At 36.3% G+C, this 23,157-nt stretch overlaps 1 protein-coding gene and 1 long non-coding RNA gene across 3 annotated transcripts in view; one reads left to right on the plus strand and one right to left on the minus strand.

Annotated features, from left to right (window-relative positions):
- Positions 1-336: 336 nt before the first annotated feature.
- Positions 337-23,157, plus strand: part of LOC101741761 (four and a half LIM domains protein 2) — a 197,722-nt gene continuing 174,901 nt past the window's right edge. For both annotated transcript variants that reach the window (XM_062674867.1, XM_004924738.5), the window contains exon 1: positions 337-1,309. In XM_062674867.1, coding sequence (XP_062530851.1) covers positions 1,262-1,309 — 48 coding nt within the window. In that variant the 5' untranslated portion in view covers positions 337-1,261. The remainder of the gene's footprint in view (positions 1,310-23,157) is intronic.
- Positions 10,636-11,927, minus strand: LOC134201022 (uncharacterized). Its single transcript, XR_009976177.1, has 2 exons — positions 11,764-11,927; positions 10,636-11,617 (listed from the first exon to the last, which is right to left on the minus strand). It is a non-coding gene; the product is annotated as an uncharacterized LOC134201022 (long non-coding RNA).

Genomic DNA, 23,157 nt, shown 5'->3' on the forward strand with positions numbered 1-23,157 from the left:
CTTGATACGATTCCCTGGGCGTTTTATCCTTTAGGCCACAACGATTTAAGCTCACCCGCTCATCTAAGCAAAATAAAATAACTTCATAAAAAACTTACATAGAAATAATAGGTTATAAACGTAATCATAGAAAAAAGTAATAAAAACAATAAATAAATACATAATATGAATTAAAAAAATTACATGTAAAGTTCACTTTTATTTTTAATTTTTAATTTTTTTTATTGCCCTTGTAGGCAGACGAGCATACGGCCCACCTGATGGTGAGTGGTTACCGTCGCCCATGGACTTCAGCAATGCCAGGGACAGAGCCAAGCCGCTGTCTACCACTTTTAATCATTATCTAATTTATTGAGAGCTTAAAAAACTATTAAGTGTTATAAAAAAATGTTCTTGTATTTTGTTACCAAATTTTTACGTTATTAATCGTAGTAAAAAAAAGTAGAGTTGGTCTCTACAAATGTCCAAAATAGAGTCAGTCTCTATAATGACAAAACATTCCGAATTACTTTATCAGGGTAATTAATTAACTTTATATTAGTATTTTTTCATAACTATACATTTTAACACCAAAAATAGATTTAGATTTTTTTAGTGTCAAAGTTTCGCAAAAACTGCTCTCTTATCTTTCATCGTCGTCTTCGTGACGTCATCGCCGCGAACGCAACCCAAGATTAACCAACTAAATATAGATGGTAAACATTCTTCAAATGAATCACGTACTTTAGATGCGGTAAGTAAACACTTGATTTACGACAAAATATTTTAGTTAATTAAAAACTACAGGAAAAATAACAAAAGCAATTGCCGGATACTTTGCGTGACGGACCGCAGCCCGGTTCCAGCAACCCTTCGCACGCATACAAAATATAACCTCCAAAATTTACGTTAACCCATTGCACGCCGCGTGTAAAAATGTATATCGTTCCGAAGGGGCAGCCGCGTAGTGCACGGCACGCACAGCGGGACCGGCTCAGCGCGGGACATCGCCAGTCTCATTCGCATCGCAGCCCGAGACCGCCGCCTCTCCGGCTCTCGGCCGTTTAAACTTTCCATACGATAACTTATCAGCAAATAATTGCATGAAGTCATCGATTAAATTAAGTGTACCGGTACGTTTCGTTTCTCGTTTACAAAATACGTTCGCTGTTTGGCCGCCGATGTTCGAGTTCGACAGTGTATTCCACAAGTGTCCGTGAAAAAGTTTTGTGGCATCCGATTGGTCGGTCGTTTTGTTTGATTGTTGATCACGGGAGACAGGATGAATGGAACTCCAACCAGAAGGCCGAAAGGTGCATTTTCTGAGACGGTAAGAAAGAAAAAAAAATTCGTAACACAAAACTTCTTAAATATTATTTTTCTTATGACATAAAAAAATTACTTTAAATTTAATTAAGTGTTGATATCTCTACATAATATCTCGATAATCTCATATCATTATACAATTGATAAACTCTATTATCGATAAGTCCGAATTTTATGTACAAAAATTTACATAAATTAAACTAAGCTCGAGAACTATACAGAGTATTTAAGTGGGGGCAATACTGGCTCGAACACTTCCAAAAACTTGTTCACCTTGATGACCGGATGCTTTCCTTCCACGAGGATTGAGTAAAGCGACTAGCAAGGCTAAAAGGATACGAGTTAAGCTTGCGTTCTCCGATAGCTTACAAAGCCACAATTTTGTAGAGTACGTAAAGTGTTATTATACAACCGCGAATGCTTTGATCTACAAAAGCTCAAAATTAATAGATACTAAAGAAATTGCAGAAGTTCCTTCGATAGAAATATCGTTGATTTGAATAAAATAAAAAAGACAAATTATTATAAAAGGTGAAAGACATCGTCTGATAACAGAAATTAATTATAAACAAACAACTATAATTCTTTTTGCGTTATAACAGTAACCTAAATCTCTTGTATAACTTAATTAATGTTATATTGTCTATAAACACAACTATTAGTTTTATGAAAAACGCTTAAAGGGGAATGAATGAACACCCAACACTCAATTAACTTGTACTAAAGTAATAGTTACTTCATTCTCACATTTGAATTAAGGTGGGCAGCCCTGTTCGCGTCTTGGTGTTTATTGGTTTCGGTAATCGCATGACTTCAGATTAGCTTGAAATAAAAAATGTATGACTGCTCTTTTTTTTTCCCCTACCTATGCTGATAGCCTTGAGAGGCTATTTCAGCTTCACCCTAACGTGTGTAGGTGAGCTAACGGGGCTCAAACCGGAGTGTTGCTAACACTGGCCCTAGCAAGAGCAGTGCTTCACAGAATCTACCACCGGATCATAAACGCGACCCACTGAGAAGATCCGGCGAGAAACTCAGTGGACTGTGTCTATGGGTTAATTCTAAAAGCACCGTTAATGGATCGGGAGGATCCGTAATGACGTGCTTTGGGCGACGTCGACGGCTTACCATTCGGTCTACAGGATCGGGATATGACTGTAAAGATCGCCGTTTGTATTAAACTTTTTCTTGTATTCATGTGATAAAAAATAGTATCCACATACTATACATAAAATAAAACTAAAAACTCCTGGTAGGCAGCGGCTTGGCTCTGCCCCTGGCATTGCTGAAGTCCATGGGCGACGGTAACCACTCACAATCAGGTGGGCCGTATGCTCGTCTGCCTACAAGGGCAATAAAAAAGTGTGTGTGTCCGCTCCGACGCACGACTGGAGTTTACTGGATATAAAAAATTAAACGAAACAATACGAGAAATAGTTCTATATTACGACAACACGATACACTACAGATTATTAACAAATTAACGAGACACAAAACAAACGACTAACAAATATATGAAAATACAATAATGAGAGAAACGCGCGATCAGTACGAGGCTTTGTGGCGGACTGCCGGCGCAGGCGCATAACGCATTTCGTGTGACATGCTAGTACGATTTTGGTCCCCATAATTTTCATACCCCGGGCCTATATATGTAAATCGATTCTAAAGGAGTAAACTCCAAAAAAAAATAATTGAGTTGTGGAAAGTGAAGAAAGTGGGAAGCGTATTCGTAAAGATAACATACATACGTAAGTTGTTCACTTTAAGATAATAATAATATTCAAGTTGCGCGATAGTGTAACTTTATACTATTTCAATTATGGATGTTTAGCTGCGCCTACAATTGCGTAAATATCTCAATTGGGCTGTCATTAATCATAATAAATGAGATAAATTCCTCATTTGTAATTAAATCAATGGTGGCTGGTATTTACAGTTAAGCGATTGTAAAAACTTATTATCGTAGCGCGTTATATGAGATCTGTTTGGTTTTTTCATACCTATTCGCTGGTAGCTTAAAGCTAGGCTCTGACTGATAGGCGAGTTCACGGGCTCAAGTTAAGATACTCCTAACATCTACCCTAGCAAAGAGCAATGTTTCTGTGGCGGTAGCCATTATGCAATACAAGATATTTGACAAATGCCTGAATCTCGCTTACGAAATTTTCAAGATAAGCTTTCATATATACAAGTTCCGAACAACAACATTCGGACCTTCGGCATACCGAGCAATATCACTCGCTCGTTGGAAGATCTTCCCTTTGTCGTCTACACCTAAACTTCTCTGAATCTACCATCGGGTCGGAACCGCGACCTACTCAGAAGATGCGGAGAGAAACTCAGTGGGTTTTTAATAGTAATCTTTTTTTTTTTTAAAGAGATTTTATGACCTGGTAACTAAGACCTTTAAGTCATGTCTTATTTTACTTTATATTCTTAATTTTATGAAAAATGATAATATGGAGTGAAATGAAATGAAGATGATTAATTTGAGACATTAATCAACTGGGATGAATTTAATGAAATGAGATGATATGGGATGAAAAATAATCGCAGTAAAATGGTGGTCATTTACTGAGATTTTTTCAGTGGACTTTTTGGAGGAACCTGAGAAGTTACGTCCAGCAGCTTTATTTCATTTTCCCACATTTGTGCACTTTCACAGATATTAAACAGTTAATAAACCACCATTATTACACATTTAAACCTGAAGAAACACTAAACAAACACTAAAAAGACAAAATAAAACAAATCACACAACTTCACTCCTCGCGTTCCCGCCAAAAAGTCTTAATAGTAATCGTTATATTATAGGTGTTGCTAGGAATCATTTTGGAATCTCATTTTTGTCACAGCATTCCGTTGTCGACTTACAATAAAGGCAGGCAGCAAACCGTTTACATTCGCACAGTCATTTGACCTATCATGAATCTAGATGATTTATTGTTTTGTTTACTGACTGCTGCATCGCATGAGTTGTTGCATCGTAAAATATCAATCATGTTTTATAAAGATGATAGAAATGAGGAACGGCGTGCCGTCTCCGGAACGACTTGTTGATAGCGAAACTAGTAATTATGAATTAGATAGTTTTAAGTGTGAGTTATATTCAACAGAATCCTATATATGTATATGAATACGTGAACTAAAAACTTTGTACACCTCTTTACGATAATTGCGCGGCCGGAGGAATATGAAATTTCCCATATTTATAGAGAATATTCAGGAGTGAAGAATGCTAATATTTTTTAAAAAAATAATGCATATAAAATACATTAAATCAATAGAAAAACATTACACACACTACCATGTATGTATTTGACACACACACGGATATAATATACTCTTTTGTTTAATATTAAAGTCTATGGTCAAATTGAGAATAGATTAATATTGTTTGTTTTTAATATTATTTGTCGATAGTGTAGCCTTGGCGAAATCTGTGCATATATTATAGAAGTATAGCATAGATAATACACTTAATATTTAAGAAGTATAATCTTGGACAATAGAATCATCATAGTGCTCAAACTTATAATTTAAATCAATTATGGTAGTATTGCAATCACTGGGCGATCACCAAGTATCATTGTGAGAAACGTAGTTAATGAAAATAAAATGTTTTGCAAGAAAAATATAACTATTTTTTTTTATTTGATGATACCTATATTGTTGATTGAGTGATAACATATTTTAAAATAAATAAAAGAAAACACTAATTTTACTACCACTAATAGTAATTTGTTCACCAGGATATTTAAATTGTCTTGTTGTGTAATACCGAGTGCCTTAATTTATTATTTTTTAAATTTACTATGCCATCCCAGAATAAGCTAGTATATTGATAATACCATATATTGTGTTGTATGTAGAGTATCATTTTTCTAAGAACACAAAACACGGATTTGTATAACGTAGCCATTGGATTTTGGGTACGATGATATTGTGTCATAATACGATGATATTGTTCTTAATTTTGTGTCATAAATTCGTGATTGAAATTAGGGTACACCTGTTGATAAATGGTTACCTGTGCCCTTAATTATCGTAATTCGAATATCACCACCGTGAGACATGAGTCATAGTTATATTTTACAACAGATGTTCCACCCTTCAAATTGTAACGCATGACTGCCTCGTGGCTGTCCATCGTGTGGACTTACAATACTCCCTACCGCCAGCGATAACGCTAACTTTATGTGGGCTTCATTATTTTTTTAACAAACTATGCCTATATTTACTTTTTTTCCTACCTATTCACTGGTGGCTTAGGAGACCGGACGGGTAGGTGAGTTCACGGGTTCAACCTGAGAGAATTTGATAACACTAGCCCTAGCAAGAGCAGAAGCCCTAGCAAGAGCAGTGCTTCGCAGAATCTAACACCGAATCGGAATCGCGACCCGCTGAGATAATCCGGCAATTACTGAGGAGGATATTACAAAATACAAAAAATACCAAATGCAAATTTATTTTCAAAAGCGAATTAAAATAATACAATGATTGGAGTCTCCTTTTCAGCGTGCAAGTCTGTACTAGGAGTACTAGGATTATTAACCTTAAAGTAAATATGTAACAATAAAAATGACCTTGTATTTCAATGAACCTCAAACGTCACTTGAAACATCCCGCAGTTGAGTTCGTTTATTGGTAATATTTTATTTTATTCTAAATCATTCTAACAGGAAATAAACAATCAAAAATTCGATATCAATTTTAATTTCAGTGTTTAAAAGGTAATACAGCACGGCAGGTGGTCGTTCTTTGAAATCGAAGTGTGCACTGAGTCATCGCCACCTCAACGTTACGAGATATCATTATTTATCTTCGTCAATAACACATAAATATTTTAACGAGAGTTTTTGTCTCGCGAAATCTGACTTGAATCGATTGCATTGTTATATCACTTTGGTGGTCTAAAGTTATTAATGAGTGAGTTATAAATCATAATCTCAGGCTTGTTTAGTGGAATTACTTAAGGTGGAATGCGATGTTTCTTCATCATACAAAAGTATTTTGTTAGCTTGCTTTTTGTGTTCCGACGACACGAAGCGATCTATGATTTATCGATAATATGGTAATAGTTTCTCGACGAGCTAATTGGCTTCGAATTTCATGTTATTAAGTAAGCAATTTCACAAACCTAATACTGAAACACAGATATTCATATTAAATTACATCCCTAAAACAGATAGTACCTAAGTGGAGTACGGATTTAGACAAAAATTAAAATGTTCGATTTTTGATGTGAAACATCTATAGCCGCACATAAAACCGATTTCTGGCGTGGCGACGCATGCCGTGGCGACGCATGCCGTGGTGACGCGTCGCCACGTTATATGATGGTATATATACAGTCTGTATGCAGTAGTGTGTACGGTCCACACGGATTTCCTCCCGGATTAGGAGGAGGAATCTCACACCCCCGATTACTCTCTTTAGACAACCCATACCCTGGGCCAGGAAGGTCAAGTACCTGGGCGTTACCCTGGATGCATCGATGACATTCCGCCCGCATATAAAATCAGTCCGTGACCGTGCCGCGTTTATTCTCGGTAGACTCTACCCCATGATCTGTAAGCGGAGTAAAATGTCCCTTCGGAACAAGGTGACACTTTACAAAACTTGCATAAGGCCCGTCATGACTTACGCGAGTGTGGTGTTCGCTCACGCGGCCCGCACACACATAGACACCCTCCAATCCCTACAATCCCGCTTTTGCAGGTTAGCTGTCGGGGCTCCGTGGTTCGTGAGGAACGTTGACCTACACGACGACCTGGGCCTCGAATCAATTCGGAAATACATGAAGTCAGCGTCGGAACGATACTTCGATAAGCTATGCGTCATGATAATCGCCTTATCGTTGCCGCCGCTGACTACTCCCCGAATCCTGATCATGCAGGAGCCAGTCACCGTCGACGCCCTAGACACGTCCTTACGGATCCATCAGATCCAATAACCTTTGCATTAGATGCCTTCAGCTCTAATACTAGGGGCAGGCTTAGGGACCCCGGTAACCGTACTCGTCGAACTCGACAAAGAGGTCGACGTGCAACCTAACCCATGCATCAGCCCGCTGAGTTTCTCGCCGGATCTTCTCAGCGGGTCGCGATTCCGATCCGGTAGTAGATTCATTCGCGAAACAATTGCTCTTGAGTTGTTAGGTCTCCTTCGGAGGCGCTCGGGCAGTTGTTAGCAAACCCCACCCCTCTTGGCTGAGCCTTTGCTCGCCCACCTGTCCTGGTGAAACTGGAAAGGCCTTCGGGCCACCAGTAAACTTTCAATCATAAAAAAAAAAAAAAAAAAAAAAAAAGTGTGTACGGTGTGGCGACGCGTCGCCATGCGCAATCGACTGTGCGATTCTCTCCCACTCGATCCGGCGTTAAGCCATTTCTCTCGCTACACTGACCTCGGATACCTATAGTGTATACTCCGTAGTGTATACAGTGTTCTTTACTACAGTACAAATAACCTGTGTTTTACTTGATAAAAAATTATTTTTTCGCAATATTTTATTTTATCATTATGACATATTTAGTTTCTATCACAATATGTTCTTTTCTGCATATTACTTTTACAAAATAATGTCGATGTTTCACATCTGGCAGGCGTCCCGTGACGATCACTTTTTTTTTTATAAATTAAATATGTATCTACGTTGATAACAAAAATAATCGCCGTAAACTGTGTTGTTCAATGGTAAAACTAAATAAGGTCGGAAGTTGCGTTCCATAAGCCAGCGTACGGTCTTAGATTCAAACACTCAAAGTTCAAAGGACTCGTGCGTGTCACGTGGCTTTCTGTACTCAGTCAAGGGCAAATCTACTTGAACAATTCGGTTAACCGTCCACTTTTAGTTCAGGCCCGAAATCCGCTTGGGAACAGTCTCTTTGGTCAACATCAACAAATGAACATCGATTGTCAAACTTGTCGGGCTTGAGTTTTAAAGGTATGTGGGCGTAAAAACCTGCTAAAATAACCAACTTTTACGGCAAATCTGCCGATAATTTTTCTATAATCAGCAGCAAATCATTCGACGATTGAGAACCTTTGGTCGTTCGGTTTTTTTATTTATTGCTTAAATGGGTGGACGAGATCACAGCCCACCTGGTGTTAAGTGGTTACTGGAGCCCATAGACATCTACGTTTCCATGCAAAACAAAAACTGTATTCGTACTGTTCGAGACAATAAAATTAAAATAATGAAATTTTGATTAAGCCGTTTAACTAATTTCAATTAATATATGTGATACGCGTGAACTGTAGAAAAATTTAGCCTACTAAAATTGTTACCTTCTTTTTTGATGATTGATTGTACCACAATGCGAGTGAATTGAATGTGGAAAGGTCACGTTTGTCCCTTAGTTTTTGAAATCTGCGTTAATTAATGCAAGTGTGTCTATGATCAAGCGAGATTCAAGATCGAGGGACTGCTGATTAACAGCCTTTGCAGCAAGCACTTGGAAGGAGAAAAAAAAGAATGTAATGACATAAAATATATATAATGATAGTTATGTGTTAGATTTTTTTAAGTTACTAACATAGATTATAAGTATTTCTTACTAACAGAATGACATGGTTTTTAAAAAAAAAAACTGAAATAAAGTATAAATAAATAAAGAAATAAAAATATGCTCGAAATTGGGTTTTTTTTTTGGAAATCTGTTAATCTAGATACAGATAATTATAAATTGTGAGCGATAATATCAAATTCTTCATTAGTTGAAAAATTAAATAATTGTATTAAGTTGTTGAGTGAATTCATAACACAACAATTATATGCCGCGACCCGCAAATGACATTCACGCTGTCTGTGGCTTTGCACTTGGTGGTCATCCACCAATGCAACAAATAAATAAAAAACAAATATCGCTTATTTGTCTTGTTATAGCAAAAAGCACCAATCCGTCGAGAATCTTCTTATTATTGAATAATCAAGTCTGAAGATTTTTTATTAAAATAACCATATAGCACTTAAACGTAAAAATTATAAATGAAATTATAAATATCCCAATTTACCTTTTTTTGTTCACGACTATTCACATGGAGCATAGGTGAGTTTTGCGACCGAGACCTTTGTCTGTGTATACCTAAAAAAAATCAAATACGCTACACACCTACTGTTTTGCAGAAATGTTACCTTATCGTTATACGTGTCAAGGTTTATTTTTCTTTAAAGTTTTACTTATGAGAAGATTTTTTTTAACCTACGTTATGTATATAAAATTAACTAAAAAACGCAATATTTAAATTGGATAACATATATCAATGAATTAGATACATAATTCTCTAAAAGCCCTCGAGAAAATCACGAAACAAAATTATCGAAGTGATTTGACCACGACCAGAAGTCAGGCGGGTCAACGACCGGAGGTAGCGTTGCAGGTAATGTTAGGTTGTTAAGCTAAATTATTCGTTTACGGCTGAAAACTAGACTGGACGTCGCGTAAGGAATGTCGCTGGAAGGTTTTTAGGTTGCATTTGCAAATGGGCCTAATGATGATACTTTCGTGCTGAGACTCCTATAAAATACTCCTTAAGGCTCTAAGAGGTTCATATAAAAGTGACAATTTAGGTAACCTACATAGCTTATTACAGAATAAATAAAACCAATTTGGACTTTTATTTATTTATTCCTTAGATGTTTTTTTTTTTAACCTATGTTGATAGCCTTGAGAGGCTATTTCAGCTTCGCCCTAACGTTTGTAGGTGAGCTCGCGGGGCTCAACCGGAGAGTTGCTAACACTGACCCTAGCAAGAGCAGTGCTTCGCAGAATCTACCACCGGATCGGAAACGCGACCCACTGAGAAGATCCGGAGAGAAACTCAGTGGGCTGTGTCTATGGGTTAGTTCGCTCGTCGAGCCCTTCGTCGCAAGCGACGGTTTCGACGAGGATGGTGACCGGTGCTTGTGGTGCCTAAAAGCACCGTTAATGGATAGTTAGATGTGTGGACAAGATCACAGCCCATCTGGTGTTAATTGGTTACTGGAGCCCATAGACATCTAAAACGTAAATGCCGCCACCCAACTTGAGATATGAGTTCTAAGGTCTCAGTATAGTTACAACGGCTGCCCCACCCTTCAAACCTCGAACTGGCTCGATGGAGCAGTAGCTAGCGCCCCTGACTGCTGCTAGGTGTAGTGGATTCTATTTCCATCCTGGCCAAGCTTTTGTGTGATGTTTGTTAGCTCTATATGTTTGGTAGCTATTTAAATGTATAAAATGATGTAAATGTACAGGGATTCCTAGCTTGGGACTAGTCGATTATTATTTTTATTAAATACCCACATTGTTTGTGAAACTAACACCAAAAACAAAACTACTTCAATTTGATAATTACATGTTTAATCTTTCAAATCGAATTCAAGAACATGAGCATTTGTGTAAGATTACGTGTATGCTTTAGATTAGTTTCTTTTATAAATGAAGCTTTTTATATACGTGAGCACCTGGTACAATGCAAATATTAGTTTTTAATTATATTACTCACTGTTATAAATGGCACTTATCTCACTAATCACATTAATATGCATCTAATCCGATACTGAGCTTCTGTTGTAGTTGAAAAAAAGAGATTAATCCTGTAAATAGTAATATTTATATTATAGAATCGTAAAAACAAACAAAGATGGCTGTTCATCGTTGTGCAATATTCTTTTCTATTATAGAGTTTTTAAATTATAGAAATTCTATAGATGTTTTCGTCTAGTTTTTTTGTTTGACATCACAAATTGAACGTTGCCACTTTAAGATTTAAAGTAGAAATTACAATGGCATTGTATGAGGACTGCCCCACTCTTGTTTTTTTTTATGAAGGACGTATTACTGCTGGCTCGGAGGCCTTTCCACTTTCACTAGAACAGGTGGGCAAGCACGGACTCCGCTAATAAGGGCTGGGTTTGCTAACAACAGCCCGAGCGCCTCCGGTGGAGACCTATCAACTCAAGGGCAGGTGCTTCGCGAATGCATCTACGACCGGATTGGAATCGTAACCCGCTGAGAAGAGACCGTAACTCGGCGAGAAACTCAGCGGGCTGATATGTGGATTAAGTTGCACGTGGAACTCTTTGCCGAGTTCAACGCGTACGGATACCAGGATCCCTAGTGCTAGAGCTGATGGCGTCTAATGATAAAATTAGTGAATCTGATGGATTTGTAAGGATGTGTGTAGTTTCGATGGTGACTGGCTCCTACGTGAGCAGGAGTCGGGGGTAATTAATCAACGGCGGCAACGATGAGGCGATTACGCTGACTTCATGGGCTTCCTGATCAACGTCCCACTCTTCAAAGCAGAACGCACCACTGCTTTCCTGTAGATATAAGCAGAATGAACCCACACATATTCCGAACTTCATGTGCCCAAAATTTTTCTATTCATTAAAATTTTGTTATTCAACTAACCAAGGCTCGGTCTATTTTTATAAGTCATTGTTAATATTATTGCACCGCAAAATACCTGCTGTGTTCTGTTCAGAATTTTCATGAGCTTCTTCTCATGCGAGGCTTGGATGCTGGTTGTTGAGCGACACGAGGTTCGACGGTCGGTCCGTCTAAGTCCGTCTAAGTCAGTTCGACTCCGACATGCTCCGCCCACCATCCCCAGTAGAAAGCGGAAGTCCGGCGGCTTCCTCCTGACCAAAAAAAATATCTTTGCACTCACAATACAAGATTTAACCCACAGATGCAGCCCACTGAGTTTCTCGCCGGATCTTCTCAGTGGGTCGCGTTTCCGATCCGGTGGTAGATTCTGCGAAGCACTGGTTCCGGTTTGAGCCCCGAGAGCTCATCTACACGCTAGGGTAACGCTGATATAGCCTCTCAAGTCCATCAGAATAGGTAAGGAAAAAATACAAGATGTAGTCAACTTGTAGCACGTATTCAAGTGATATATCTGTGAAGGGATGAAGATGAAAAACTTGATTTTTTTTATTACAAAATTAAAATATTCATAATTTGTGTATGACACGTACAGTGTTGGCGATGCGTTCCATCAAAAATACATGTAGGTATAATTAGACAGTATAAATTCATATCGATCGTGAATTTTTCAAAGCGTTAAATATTGATCGAAGATAAACTTGGTCGTGAGATCTGAGGCCGAAATTCTGAGAAAGGTATAATTATTATTTTTTACTTTTTCGTATCCGACATTTGAGATTATTATCGTTTACTCATTATTATTTTCGGAAATTCAAGAAACTTCCACGGGTTATTTTATACTTATTTTATAATTTGTGTTTTTTTTTTTTTTTGCTCGTTAGCATGCAAACTGAACAGTCCAGTTTTGTTCAGCATCTGATAAAAGGATTAAATCATCTGTTATTAAAGTTGACGCATTTTGATGAGAGGGATGAGAATTGATACATCTGTAGTTGACATTTCAGGGAAGATTTTTGCTGAATCCGTAAGAGCAGGTACCAACCACCATTCTACCCAATTCTGACACGACGCTAGTTCAGTGGCGATATGTACGTTGCACTGCCCAAAGATTCCAGTGATTCCTTAAAGGCACAGCTGTGAGCACATCTGTCATCTACGGGAATAAGTAATAAATATGAAATTTAAAACTAAACACTTTTTGTTAATCAATTGAACTAAAAATAATTAGGTATAATAATAATAGATTTTGATTTCAATAAAAACTACACATTTTTTTAGTATTACTTATAATCTATGTTAATAACTTAAAACATAACACGTTAATTATTTGACCGTTGCAAAGGCTGTTTGTTGGCTAGCTCTCCCTCGATTTTGCTCGATATAACACTCAAAAGACATAATAATAATTTCCTTATCCGCGTTATCCTAGTCACCACATCAGTTCGAACAACTATGTGTCAATATCGGTTCTTGATACGTGTGCAAATTTTGAACTTAATCATACTTTTGATACGATAGACACAACACAGTACTATTTAAAATATAGCTCAAATGCAGATAATATTATCAGAATTAAACAACCATTCCTGAAACAAACAAACATAAATTTCGACAGAGCTGCAATAAATTGTAATAGACAGAGCGGAACAGAAAAGTGCAGATAGACACAACGGATTCTGTAACGTTTGAACAATAAGTTTTGTTAAAGAGCTGAATTCTCAATCATCACATATCCATTGAATTTCAAATAGTAATTATTTTTGTTCGACCTGCTCAAATGTGCATTTCAACAAAACTATCAACTCAAAGAGAAAAAGTTATTGGATCCTTACGTCCCTCTAGATTCGTGTACAGTTGGTGGCCTATTCCATTTGTGAATGTGACGTGTAATAGCCTTATTATCGCCAAATAAACATTAAATTACAAAAGCGGTTTACAAGCATAATATCGAATTTATTTACAAAAGCCTTGAATGCCTGCAATCGGCTTGGACTCGCCTCCGCTTGTGTTTTCGCGTAATTCCGACTTCCGCGAAAATATAAATCTGAGAATTTTCCAATCCTGCATTTGTACGCTATAAACAGAACCCGTGACATAAAATCTTTCATGCGTTTACGTAATAGGATTATAGACTGTGGCGGTAGCCATCATACAATACAAGATATTTGACGGACGCCTGAATCTCGCTTGCGACATTTTCAAAATAAGCTTGCATATATTCAAGTTCCGAACAACAACAACAATAAGACCGTCGGTCTACGGAGCGATATCACCCACTCGGTGGAAGATTTATATTATAGATTTATTTCATCGTTAAGCATTCCACAAGACCATTCCGAATTACTGGAACTTGATAATGCATGAAATTTTTATACGAACGGTCATCGTCTAGTTATATTAATTTATAAACATATGAAACAGGCTTCTGTTGAAAATATATTCCGATTAAAGTATATACATAATATATTTCGCTCTTAATTTATTTAATTTTGTAAAATAGGGTTTTTATTCTCCGTTGAAAACTGCAATGATCTATATTAAATCTCGTACTATTAGACGTGTTACCTACCCACATAAATGTGTTTTAGATAGAAAACTTGAAAATATTACCAAACGTTGCCAATTCTCGGAACCCGGTCGGTTGAAATAATTCATAAAAATTTCACCTATATATCAACTATCTGAGTGAAGTTCGCTGGAAAATCTCCAAGATTTGGTTGGTTCCGTATATGGAGTGAAATTCTACTGCACAGATAAGCTACATACGTATATACGCTTATAAAGAAAATTACTGGACTGAACAGAATTGGAATTTTCAAATTCAAGCAAGGTCTGTACTGAATTCAGCCAAACAATGTGTCATTTGACTCTGAATATACAACTTATTTACCATAGATTATTCACTGTTTATCATACATACTACATATTATATGCATAAATAATAAGGTTTAGTTTTCAAGTTAATTTCAAGAATGGATATACAATGTTAGAAACCAGTAGATTAAGTTTTATTATTTGAAATTTAATCATAATTTTTTAACATTAGTCGAAATAACGTGTTGAAATTTTTATTTAATTAATGCCCCTTGTAACTAGCTATATTACAATGTTTTCGGTATCCGGTTGCATCTGATAATACTATTGTTCTAGTGTTTGTCCTAGATGTTTGTCCCAATGAACAGATTAAATAGAAATTTGACACAAGAAAAAAAATCAAGTAAGAGCAATGTTAATAATATATTGAAAATGAAAAAACCTATATACTAGTATATCTATATGTAGAAATCCATGTAAGCTTATACGTATATAACATCCTGAAGTTTGTGATTAATTAAAAGATACGTGTGTGTCAATCCAACTGCTTTGGATTAACATTCTATGTGATCTTTAGTTGTAAAATTGATAACTTTATATATTATTATTATTACTATTCCAGGATCTCCTATATCTATCATGTTTTATTCTATATCTATCATTTCTTGCGTTGCTTTTTGTTTTTTTATAATTGAAATTTCTAAATTTCTCTTCTTGTTCACTTTCTACTTATATGTGATTTTGATTGTGGAAACATATTTGGTTATTGTTTTAGCTATATTTTTTTAAATAATCATATTTTGTTTTGTACTGTTTGTTTCCCAAATAAATAAATAAATTTCTATATCAGGTATTCCAAGTGGTACTCGTGGTTCGAGATTCGATTCCATTACAGTTATGACGTTATGTTATGGAAAAGGGCTCGACTTCATACCGTGAGCAAAACTTAGAGCTAATAGAGTACAATCAAATCAAATAAAAAAAATTTTATTCAACATAAATGAAGGCATATACTTGTTGAACGTCAAAAGAACTACCGCCAATTCACAAAAACTAACCTCCGTCCTGAGAAGAACTGGCAAGAAACTCAGCGGGCATGTCTTTTTTTTTAATATTCAATTTTTTTTATCACTATCAAAGGTGATCGAATGACAATAATTCTAAAACATCTATAATAAATTTATTATAAGTCCGAAGAATACAAAAATCGATCAATATCCGATACAGTTATATTAAGTCTTTGACATTTATATGAGGGTCAATTTTCTGGTTGATTGCAAAATATTATAATATCATCGATGACTGATGAATAGACTACGTCATAAATATATAAGCTAGATTGATATGTTTATTCTTGCGTCTGTAATGTCCACGTTAATGAGATAATCTTTGAGAAACAATTCAAGTGATTGACATAAAACATGGCTGAAGAAAGGTTAGCAAAGTACTAATTTGAATTATTTGAATTGATTTTTATCAAACTAAATGTCATCATGACGAGAAGAACTAGCAAAGCAAATTCAACTGGCTTGTTTTTTTGTATTCGTTTTTATTTAATCGCATAGATGGGTAAGTGATAATTGTAGCCGCTTTTTATTCTACTGACTAATTGGAAAGCTTCTGCGGATCTTTCAAAATAGACTCGTTATTCTGCTAATTAAAATGTGATATCAAAACAGTCGCATTAGTGAATTAAAAGAATCTGTGATATTGTACCGCGTACCATTTTACTGGTGGTAGGACCTCTTGTGAGTCCGCGCGGGTAGGTACCACCGCCCTGCCTATTTCTGCCGTGAAGCAATAATGCGTTTCGGTTTGAAGGGTGGGGCAGCCGTTGTAACTATACTGAGATCTTAGAACTTATATCTCAACGTGGGTGGCGCATTTACGTTGTAGATGTCCATGGGCTCCAGTAACCACTTAATACCAGGTGGGCTGCGAGCTCGTCCACCCATCGAAGCAATAAAAAATAAATAAAAAAACACATAAGGAGTGTCTTTGATTTTATTAGATCATCCTATTCATCAAGATTTAACAAAATAATCAATTAATTACAGGTTCAAAACAATTATTAGAAAAAGTAAAATAGATATTGGAGGCTGTAAGTTTTTGTTTCTTTTCATTGTTTTTGAATGCAAAGTCAAAAAAAATCGTTTATCAGCGACTACATTCTTTCATCTATAATCTTTCTTACTCTAGCAACTATTAGTTTGAGTCCTAATATTGAGTTACAACAATATGTATGGTATGTTTATGTATTATGTATATTTATGTACTTCGATTAATATTTTCAATTTAAATTAAAAAAATATTTAACCTCTTACGTATGGAAATTTGTTCAAACAATAAATAGATTGATTAATACTCAATTTTCCTACGACTCTATCTATTTACGGCTACAGAAATTAATTAATTACATGGACTACATATAAATTTTTCCTCGTTAATTAAATTCCAAGAATATTCATGTTTGTTTACAATTCGGGTTAGCTGTGAGTAATAATTTGATTTCATTGTAATTATATCCCTCTCGCACTTTTAATGTGTGTACGGTATGGGAGAGCCAGTACGTCAAGTTTACATTTTTCATACTGACTCATTACTTGTACAGTCATGTCTTAGAATAAACATTATGGAGAGTTGAAAGTAAATTATACCGTTGATATTACGATATGTTTTGTTTCATTATATAAAGGTATTTGTCTAGCGTAATCTCGACGTGATAAAAATTTAATTTACCAGAAAAGAAGTCTATTTGAAATTCTTTTTTTTTTTATAAATAAAAATATTATTTGGAATTAATATATTATTTATTTCTATTTTGTGCGTTTGTTATTTTATTATTTTGTTTCCAAACTCAAACCTACTTCCTGACTGCCTAGCTTATTCATTTACATATCTTCTTAATTCTAATTCACCCAGTTATTATTTTCTATTAATGCGGCAGGTGTTTTGTAATTCTGCGGACCTATAATTTGTTCTAGCTTGAATGAACAGGCGTGGGGAGAGATCGGGCTTACAGCCAACCAGTTAATAGTTAATATTAATATCTTTAGTTAAGCATATCAAAATGTATTTTCAAAATATACTTCAGATGTCTTGCTTCATGATTAAGTAGATCCGACATTATACTTCTGCCGAGAAATATAGATCGCACTGCTATCAATAAAAATAAATCGACAGTCCCGCGGTATGGTAACCATGACATTAAGAGGTCGAACAGCGTCAGAGGCGCTAGCGGGTGAGGGAGCGGATTAAAGAATCCTGGAACTTCAATTGAGAATATAAAATATATAATATAAGAATTCAATGAGATATATCTATAACATATCGTAGAAAGAAACGACAGTGTTCAGAATTTTTGTGTAAAGTTATTTGAAAAACATTAAATACTTATTAATACTAGTACTTATAATTAACATTCCAAGTCGTTGTGACCTATAGATTCAGTCTCCTAGACTATTCAGGCGTCAAAATTCTGCAAGCATAATCTTTTTAATTATATGCAAGTTATGAATTATGTATATACTTAATACATGTTCACGAATGACTTGCACGATGAATGAATAACAGGTAAAAATCAAGCCAGCAAATTTTACATCGTTACTATTCAAATTAAAGATAAACCTCAAGTCTCACAGTTACATAACGTTTAATTCTGCCGCAAAATATATAAAAAACGTAATTAGAATTTTGGGGATCTGTCCCCAACACATCAAAGAAAAAACAAAATTGTTATTTTTCTTTAATTCCGAGCATTTTCATATTTTTCTACCTTTTAAACCTTTCCTGGACTTCCACAAACAATTCAAGACCAAAATTAGCCAAATTGGTCCAGCTGTTCTCGAGTTTTAGCGAGACTAACGAACAGCAATTCATTTTTATATATATAGATATATTTAATTCCTTTAATATATTTCTTTAAACAAATATATTAAAAGAATTTACATAAGATGCACTTATACTATGTACGTAAGTAAAATTGAATATTATCATATCACAAAATAAAATTGTTGATTTGAATTCTTACTTAGAATAACAGTTAAGATGCCAGTCCTTTGAAGTCCGCTATCGCTTCCGCTTATATTCCGCTCGTTCCTGAAATCACAGAATAGCGACCCATTTTTATAATCTAGCCTTGGACACCTGCCACATTACGTGAACGCCTTTTATGAACTGCTAACAATGAAAAGGAACACGCTACCATATCTGTTTAGAATAATAGCTTATTGAATTGCTATAGTAGATATTATAAAATGGGTATTTGTAGCCAATGGATGGTGGCTCTTGATTCAGTTAAATGTTATTTGCTTGTAGTAAGTATAAATTTATGGGCTATATTTTAACCGAATTCGAAATAAAAAAGGAGGTTCTTACGTGAGACGTGTGGTCATTAACCTTTTAATGCACTGTAACAGCTGAGAAGCTATTGCGGCTTGACTGTGTCTTTGAAATTACTGGGGTTCGTGAACGACATCAATATTAGATTACTTAGATAACATTATAACTAGAGTAGATAACATTGTAACTAACAAAAAACACGTGTGGCACTCGGCAACTGCCGCGGTAAAGCTATTGCATAGCATTATTATCAACTTATGCAATTATAATTAGACAACAATAATTTAATATTACAATAATAATAAAATAAGTCCACGCTATATTTATAAACATTATCAAAAGCAAAACATTAACTGTCTCCTTCACATTCATAAGCTAGACCGCGCGAGAGAGAGATGGGCAGACTTTTCATGATGCGCATGCAGTGCGACGTCACGCCGCGCGCTTACTCACAAACACAACACAAGTGCAACGTGAGAATGTGTTAAACGCGAGCTACATGGTAGGCGGAGCGAGGGGTGTTAGGTTTTATTTTCGTTACGGAATTTCTTGATTCGGTCGCGGCGCTCAAAGCCCGCGATAAAAGCTATGCAATAGCTTAACAATATTGATGTTTAGGGAAGAAGTTAAAATTGTTTTAGTTGAGCGAGTTTTAGAACTGAGAAAACTTTTGGTCGACTACAAAATAATAATCAATACAGATAATTTATTTAGTAGATTACGTGTTGTTTTAATCGGGAATTCGAAACATTCTCATTAACACAACAATAAACTTTACCTGTATTGTGAAAGAAAAAGAAGTTGTTTTTTTCCTACTTATGCTGATAGCCTTGAGAGGCTATTTCAGCTTCTCCTTGACGTGTAAGTGAACTCACGGGGCTCAAACCGGGTGTGTTGCTAACACTAGCCCTAGCAAGAGCAGTGCCTCGCAGAATCTACCACCGGATCGGAAACGCGACCCACTGAGAAGATCCGGCGGTTAATTTACTCGTCGAGCAAGCGAAGAGTTCGGCGTGGACGGTGACAGGTGCTTGAAGCACCGTAATGGATCGGGAGGATCCGTAATGACGTGCTTAGGGCGACGTCGACTGTTTACCATTCGGTCCACAGGATCGGGTATGCTAATGAAGTTGGATTGTGAATGATATCCTACATATCAAAAGATACATAAGTAACATTTTATATTCGAATAAGGCGCTTTTAACTCTTGAACAAGTAACTACACCCACCTAAAGCTTTTTGTGTGACAATTTGAGGCTGTGAAATCATCCGGCTTCATTCATCGTCAACACAACACGTCACTTAATCATTGAACATTATTTGTACGAAGTCTCGACATTACTTCCTGAATACTTATTTTAAAATCTTATACAATGAAGGTAAATAATCGATGACAATAAATAAGAAATCATGTTTTGGATATTTATTGTGAATTTCAAAATCGGGTAAAGATTTGCATACAATTATCAAATGTTTCATTACAACAATCCATGCGAATGTCATAAATATGAAAGTGTGTTTGTTTGTCCTTTCTTCGCGTCCTATAATTTCAGCTCAGGAAACTGGCATAAACAACCTTTTACACCGAAAAAACTCACTGGACCCTTCCCTCCATCAAGCGGGCGAAGCCGCGAGTAAATGCTAATATTTTTTTAAATTTTTTTTATTGCTTCGATGGGTGGACGAGCTCACGCTCCACCTGACATTAAGTGGTTACTGGAGCCCATAGACATCTACAACATAAATGCCACCACCTACCTTGAGATATGAGTTCTAAGGTCTTAGTATAGTTACAACGGCTGCCCCCCGAAAATACGCAGGGTGGTAGTACCTACCCGCGCGGACTCACAAGACATCCTACCACCAGTGCTCTTGATCGTACTGATAGCATGTTATGTCAGCATGGTTAGGTACCATTATCTTAATTATTTCTGGCCGTCATGCAGTTCGTTTTGTAACAGTAGCCAACCGACACTTTTCCGGTCATCGTTCACGTCGAACCCGTCGCTTGCGATGAAGGGCTCGACGAGTAAATTAACCCACAGACACAGCCCATCCATCCCAGCCCAGCCCAGCCATCTTCTCAGTGGGTCGCGTTTCCGATCCGCTGGTAGATTCTGCGAAGCACGGCTCTTACTAGGGTTCGTGTTAGCAACGTCGTCAGGTTTGAGCCCCGTGAGCTCCCTACTAGTTAAGGTTACGCTGAAATAGCCTCCCAAGGCTATCAGCTAGGTAGGAAAAAAAAACGACACTTTTGCCTGATTTCTAAAGGTGGACAACATTATGAACGTTTCTTCACATGTAATCCGCCGCTTATTAATATTTACACACACACTTATTATGTGTTCCTCGTAAAACACTACGTATTTGGAAACTAGTATTATGGAGGCTAAGTTGAAACGGTTCGTGTTTCTAAAGTATTTCTAAATTTAGTTGTTAGCCATTTAAATGACAAATTTATGGTTTTTTATGTTTCTATTAAGCGCATTTATGTACGTTTGTGTTGTAACTTCAGATTAGACTAAACTATTTATGATCTAGAAGATGTTACAATTTTATGACAGCGCATAATTATTTTTGCTGCAACTGAATGTTCCTTAAGTCTACTGTGTGCTATATATAGATATGGCAATATCGAGACTAATCAATCACTGCTTCTGAAAGTATCGGTGAAGCGAATAATCGAATTTCGAATAATCCTCCAAAAAACGATCGGACAGGTAATAAGCAAAAAAAGCGAACGGACAGGTATAATGTGATTGGAAGATGTGACCATAAAACTCATATCTCAAGGTAGGTGGCGGCATTTATGTTGTTGATGTCTATGGGCTCCGGAAACCACGTAACACTAGGTGGGCTATTAGCTCGTCCACCCAACTAAGCAATAAATAAATAAATGATATTAATAGCATTGGCATGTAATGGACAAAACTCCACATATATTAGTACAAAGTGATGCAAAGATAAGTTGACAGTTGCAAATTAAATAATCCAAATATATATCACTATCGAAAACGCTTCACAATCGTCTTCAAAGGTGACTGACTTCAGCGCAAAATAAAAATCAAACACGCAAATAATTTGATTTGTGTAAATATACACTTAGTTCAAATCCCGTCATGCTTGATAATAAATACGTATAGATAACCCTGTATCAAGAGAACAACGAAAGAATAAAGTATATACTTCGGTTTTTGCGATTCTTAAACAAAATCAAAACTACTTTTCATTTATATTTAACAATTTCCGTGATCACGGACGACTTTAAACTGTGTTAGAAACGTCGGAAATAATATGACGACATTAAAAAAACGTTAGATTGAACCGTAAAAATAGTTTTAATTAACGAAAACATAATTTAATTCAACTTTGACGTAATTTTAAATACTTATTGGATATAATGTTAAACGTCGTTTGTCAATCGTGTCAAAAGAGGCTTGTGGACAGTATTAAGCGGTAGGCAGCGGCTTGGCTCTGCTTCTGAAATTGCTGAAGTCCATGGGCGACGTTAACCACTCACCATCAGGTGGGCCGTATGCTCGTCTGCCTACAAGGGCAATAAAAAAATTTGAGAGCCGATAAAAAACCTTTTTACGTATTTTCTAACTACTGAAACACTTATATTTCATTAATTTTCAAAAGTATCTTAAATAAAAGACAAGATTTATAATTTACCTCCCAAGTCACGGTAGGCAGTCTAACAGCGATGACATTGACATTGTTCAGGACGGATGACGCTTGCGTTTAGAAACCGCACGTCAGCGTGGGAGTGTCAGGAATGTATATGTTATCCTGTTTTATAATAATAATAATAATAATAATAATGTTTTTATTTCAAGTATCCATGACTCATATAAATTGTTAATAAGACTTAGACCTATGTTAGTATTTATATTTACATCACAATGAATTACTGTGGTAACATCCCATGGGAGATGGCACCACAGCGACCCATGTATATACAGTCCAGCCTGCTTGCGATCATGCTCAGGATACTGTTGGAGCTGGCCCTCACTCTGTTTACCAGAGATGCACACCTCTTACGCATGGTAGCGTAAAAACAATCTATGTGCGCGTCTGCAAACATCCCTGATGCGCTACAAAAGCGGGGCAGCACCACCAGCACCCTAAACGCGTTATTGTATTGAACACGGAGAGCATTGTACGATCTTTGAGTATATCCAGCCCACAAGCTGCACGTGTAAAAGTTAGTACAGTAGGCCCTAAAGAGGGTGACCTTGACTTTAAGTGAACACCGTGCAAACCTGCGAGCTATCATGTTTGCTCTAACCGACAACGCTCTCCGCTCTCGTTC

The sequence above is a fragment of the Bombyx mori genome, chromosome 22 (assembly GCF_030269925.1).
Source record: "Bombyx mori chromosome 22, ASM3026992v2".
Classification (NCBI taxonomy): Eukaryota; Metazoa; Arthropoda; class Insecta; order Lepidoptera; family Bombycidae; genus Bombyx; species Bombyx mori.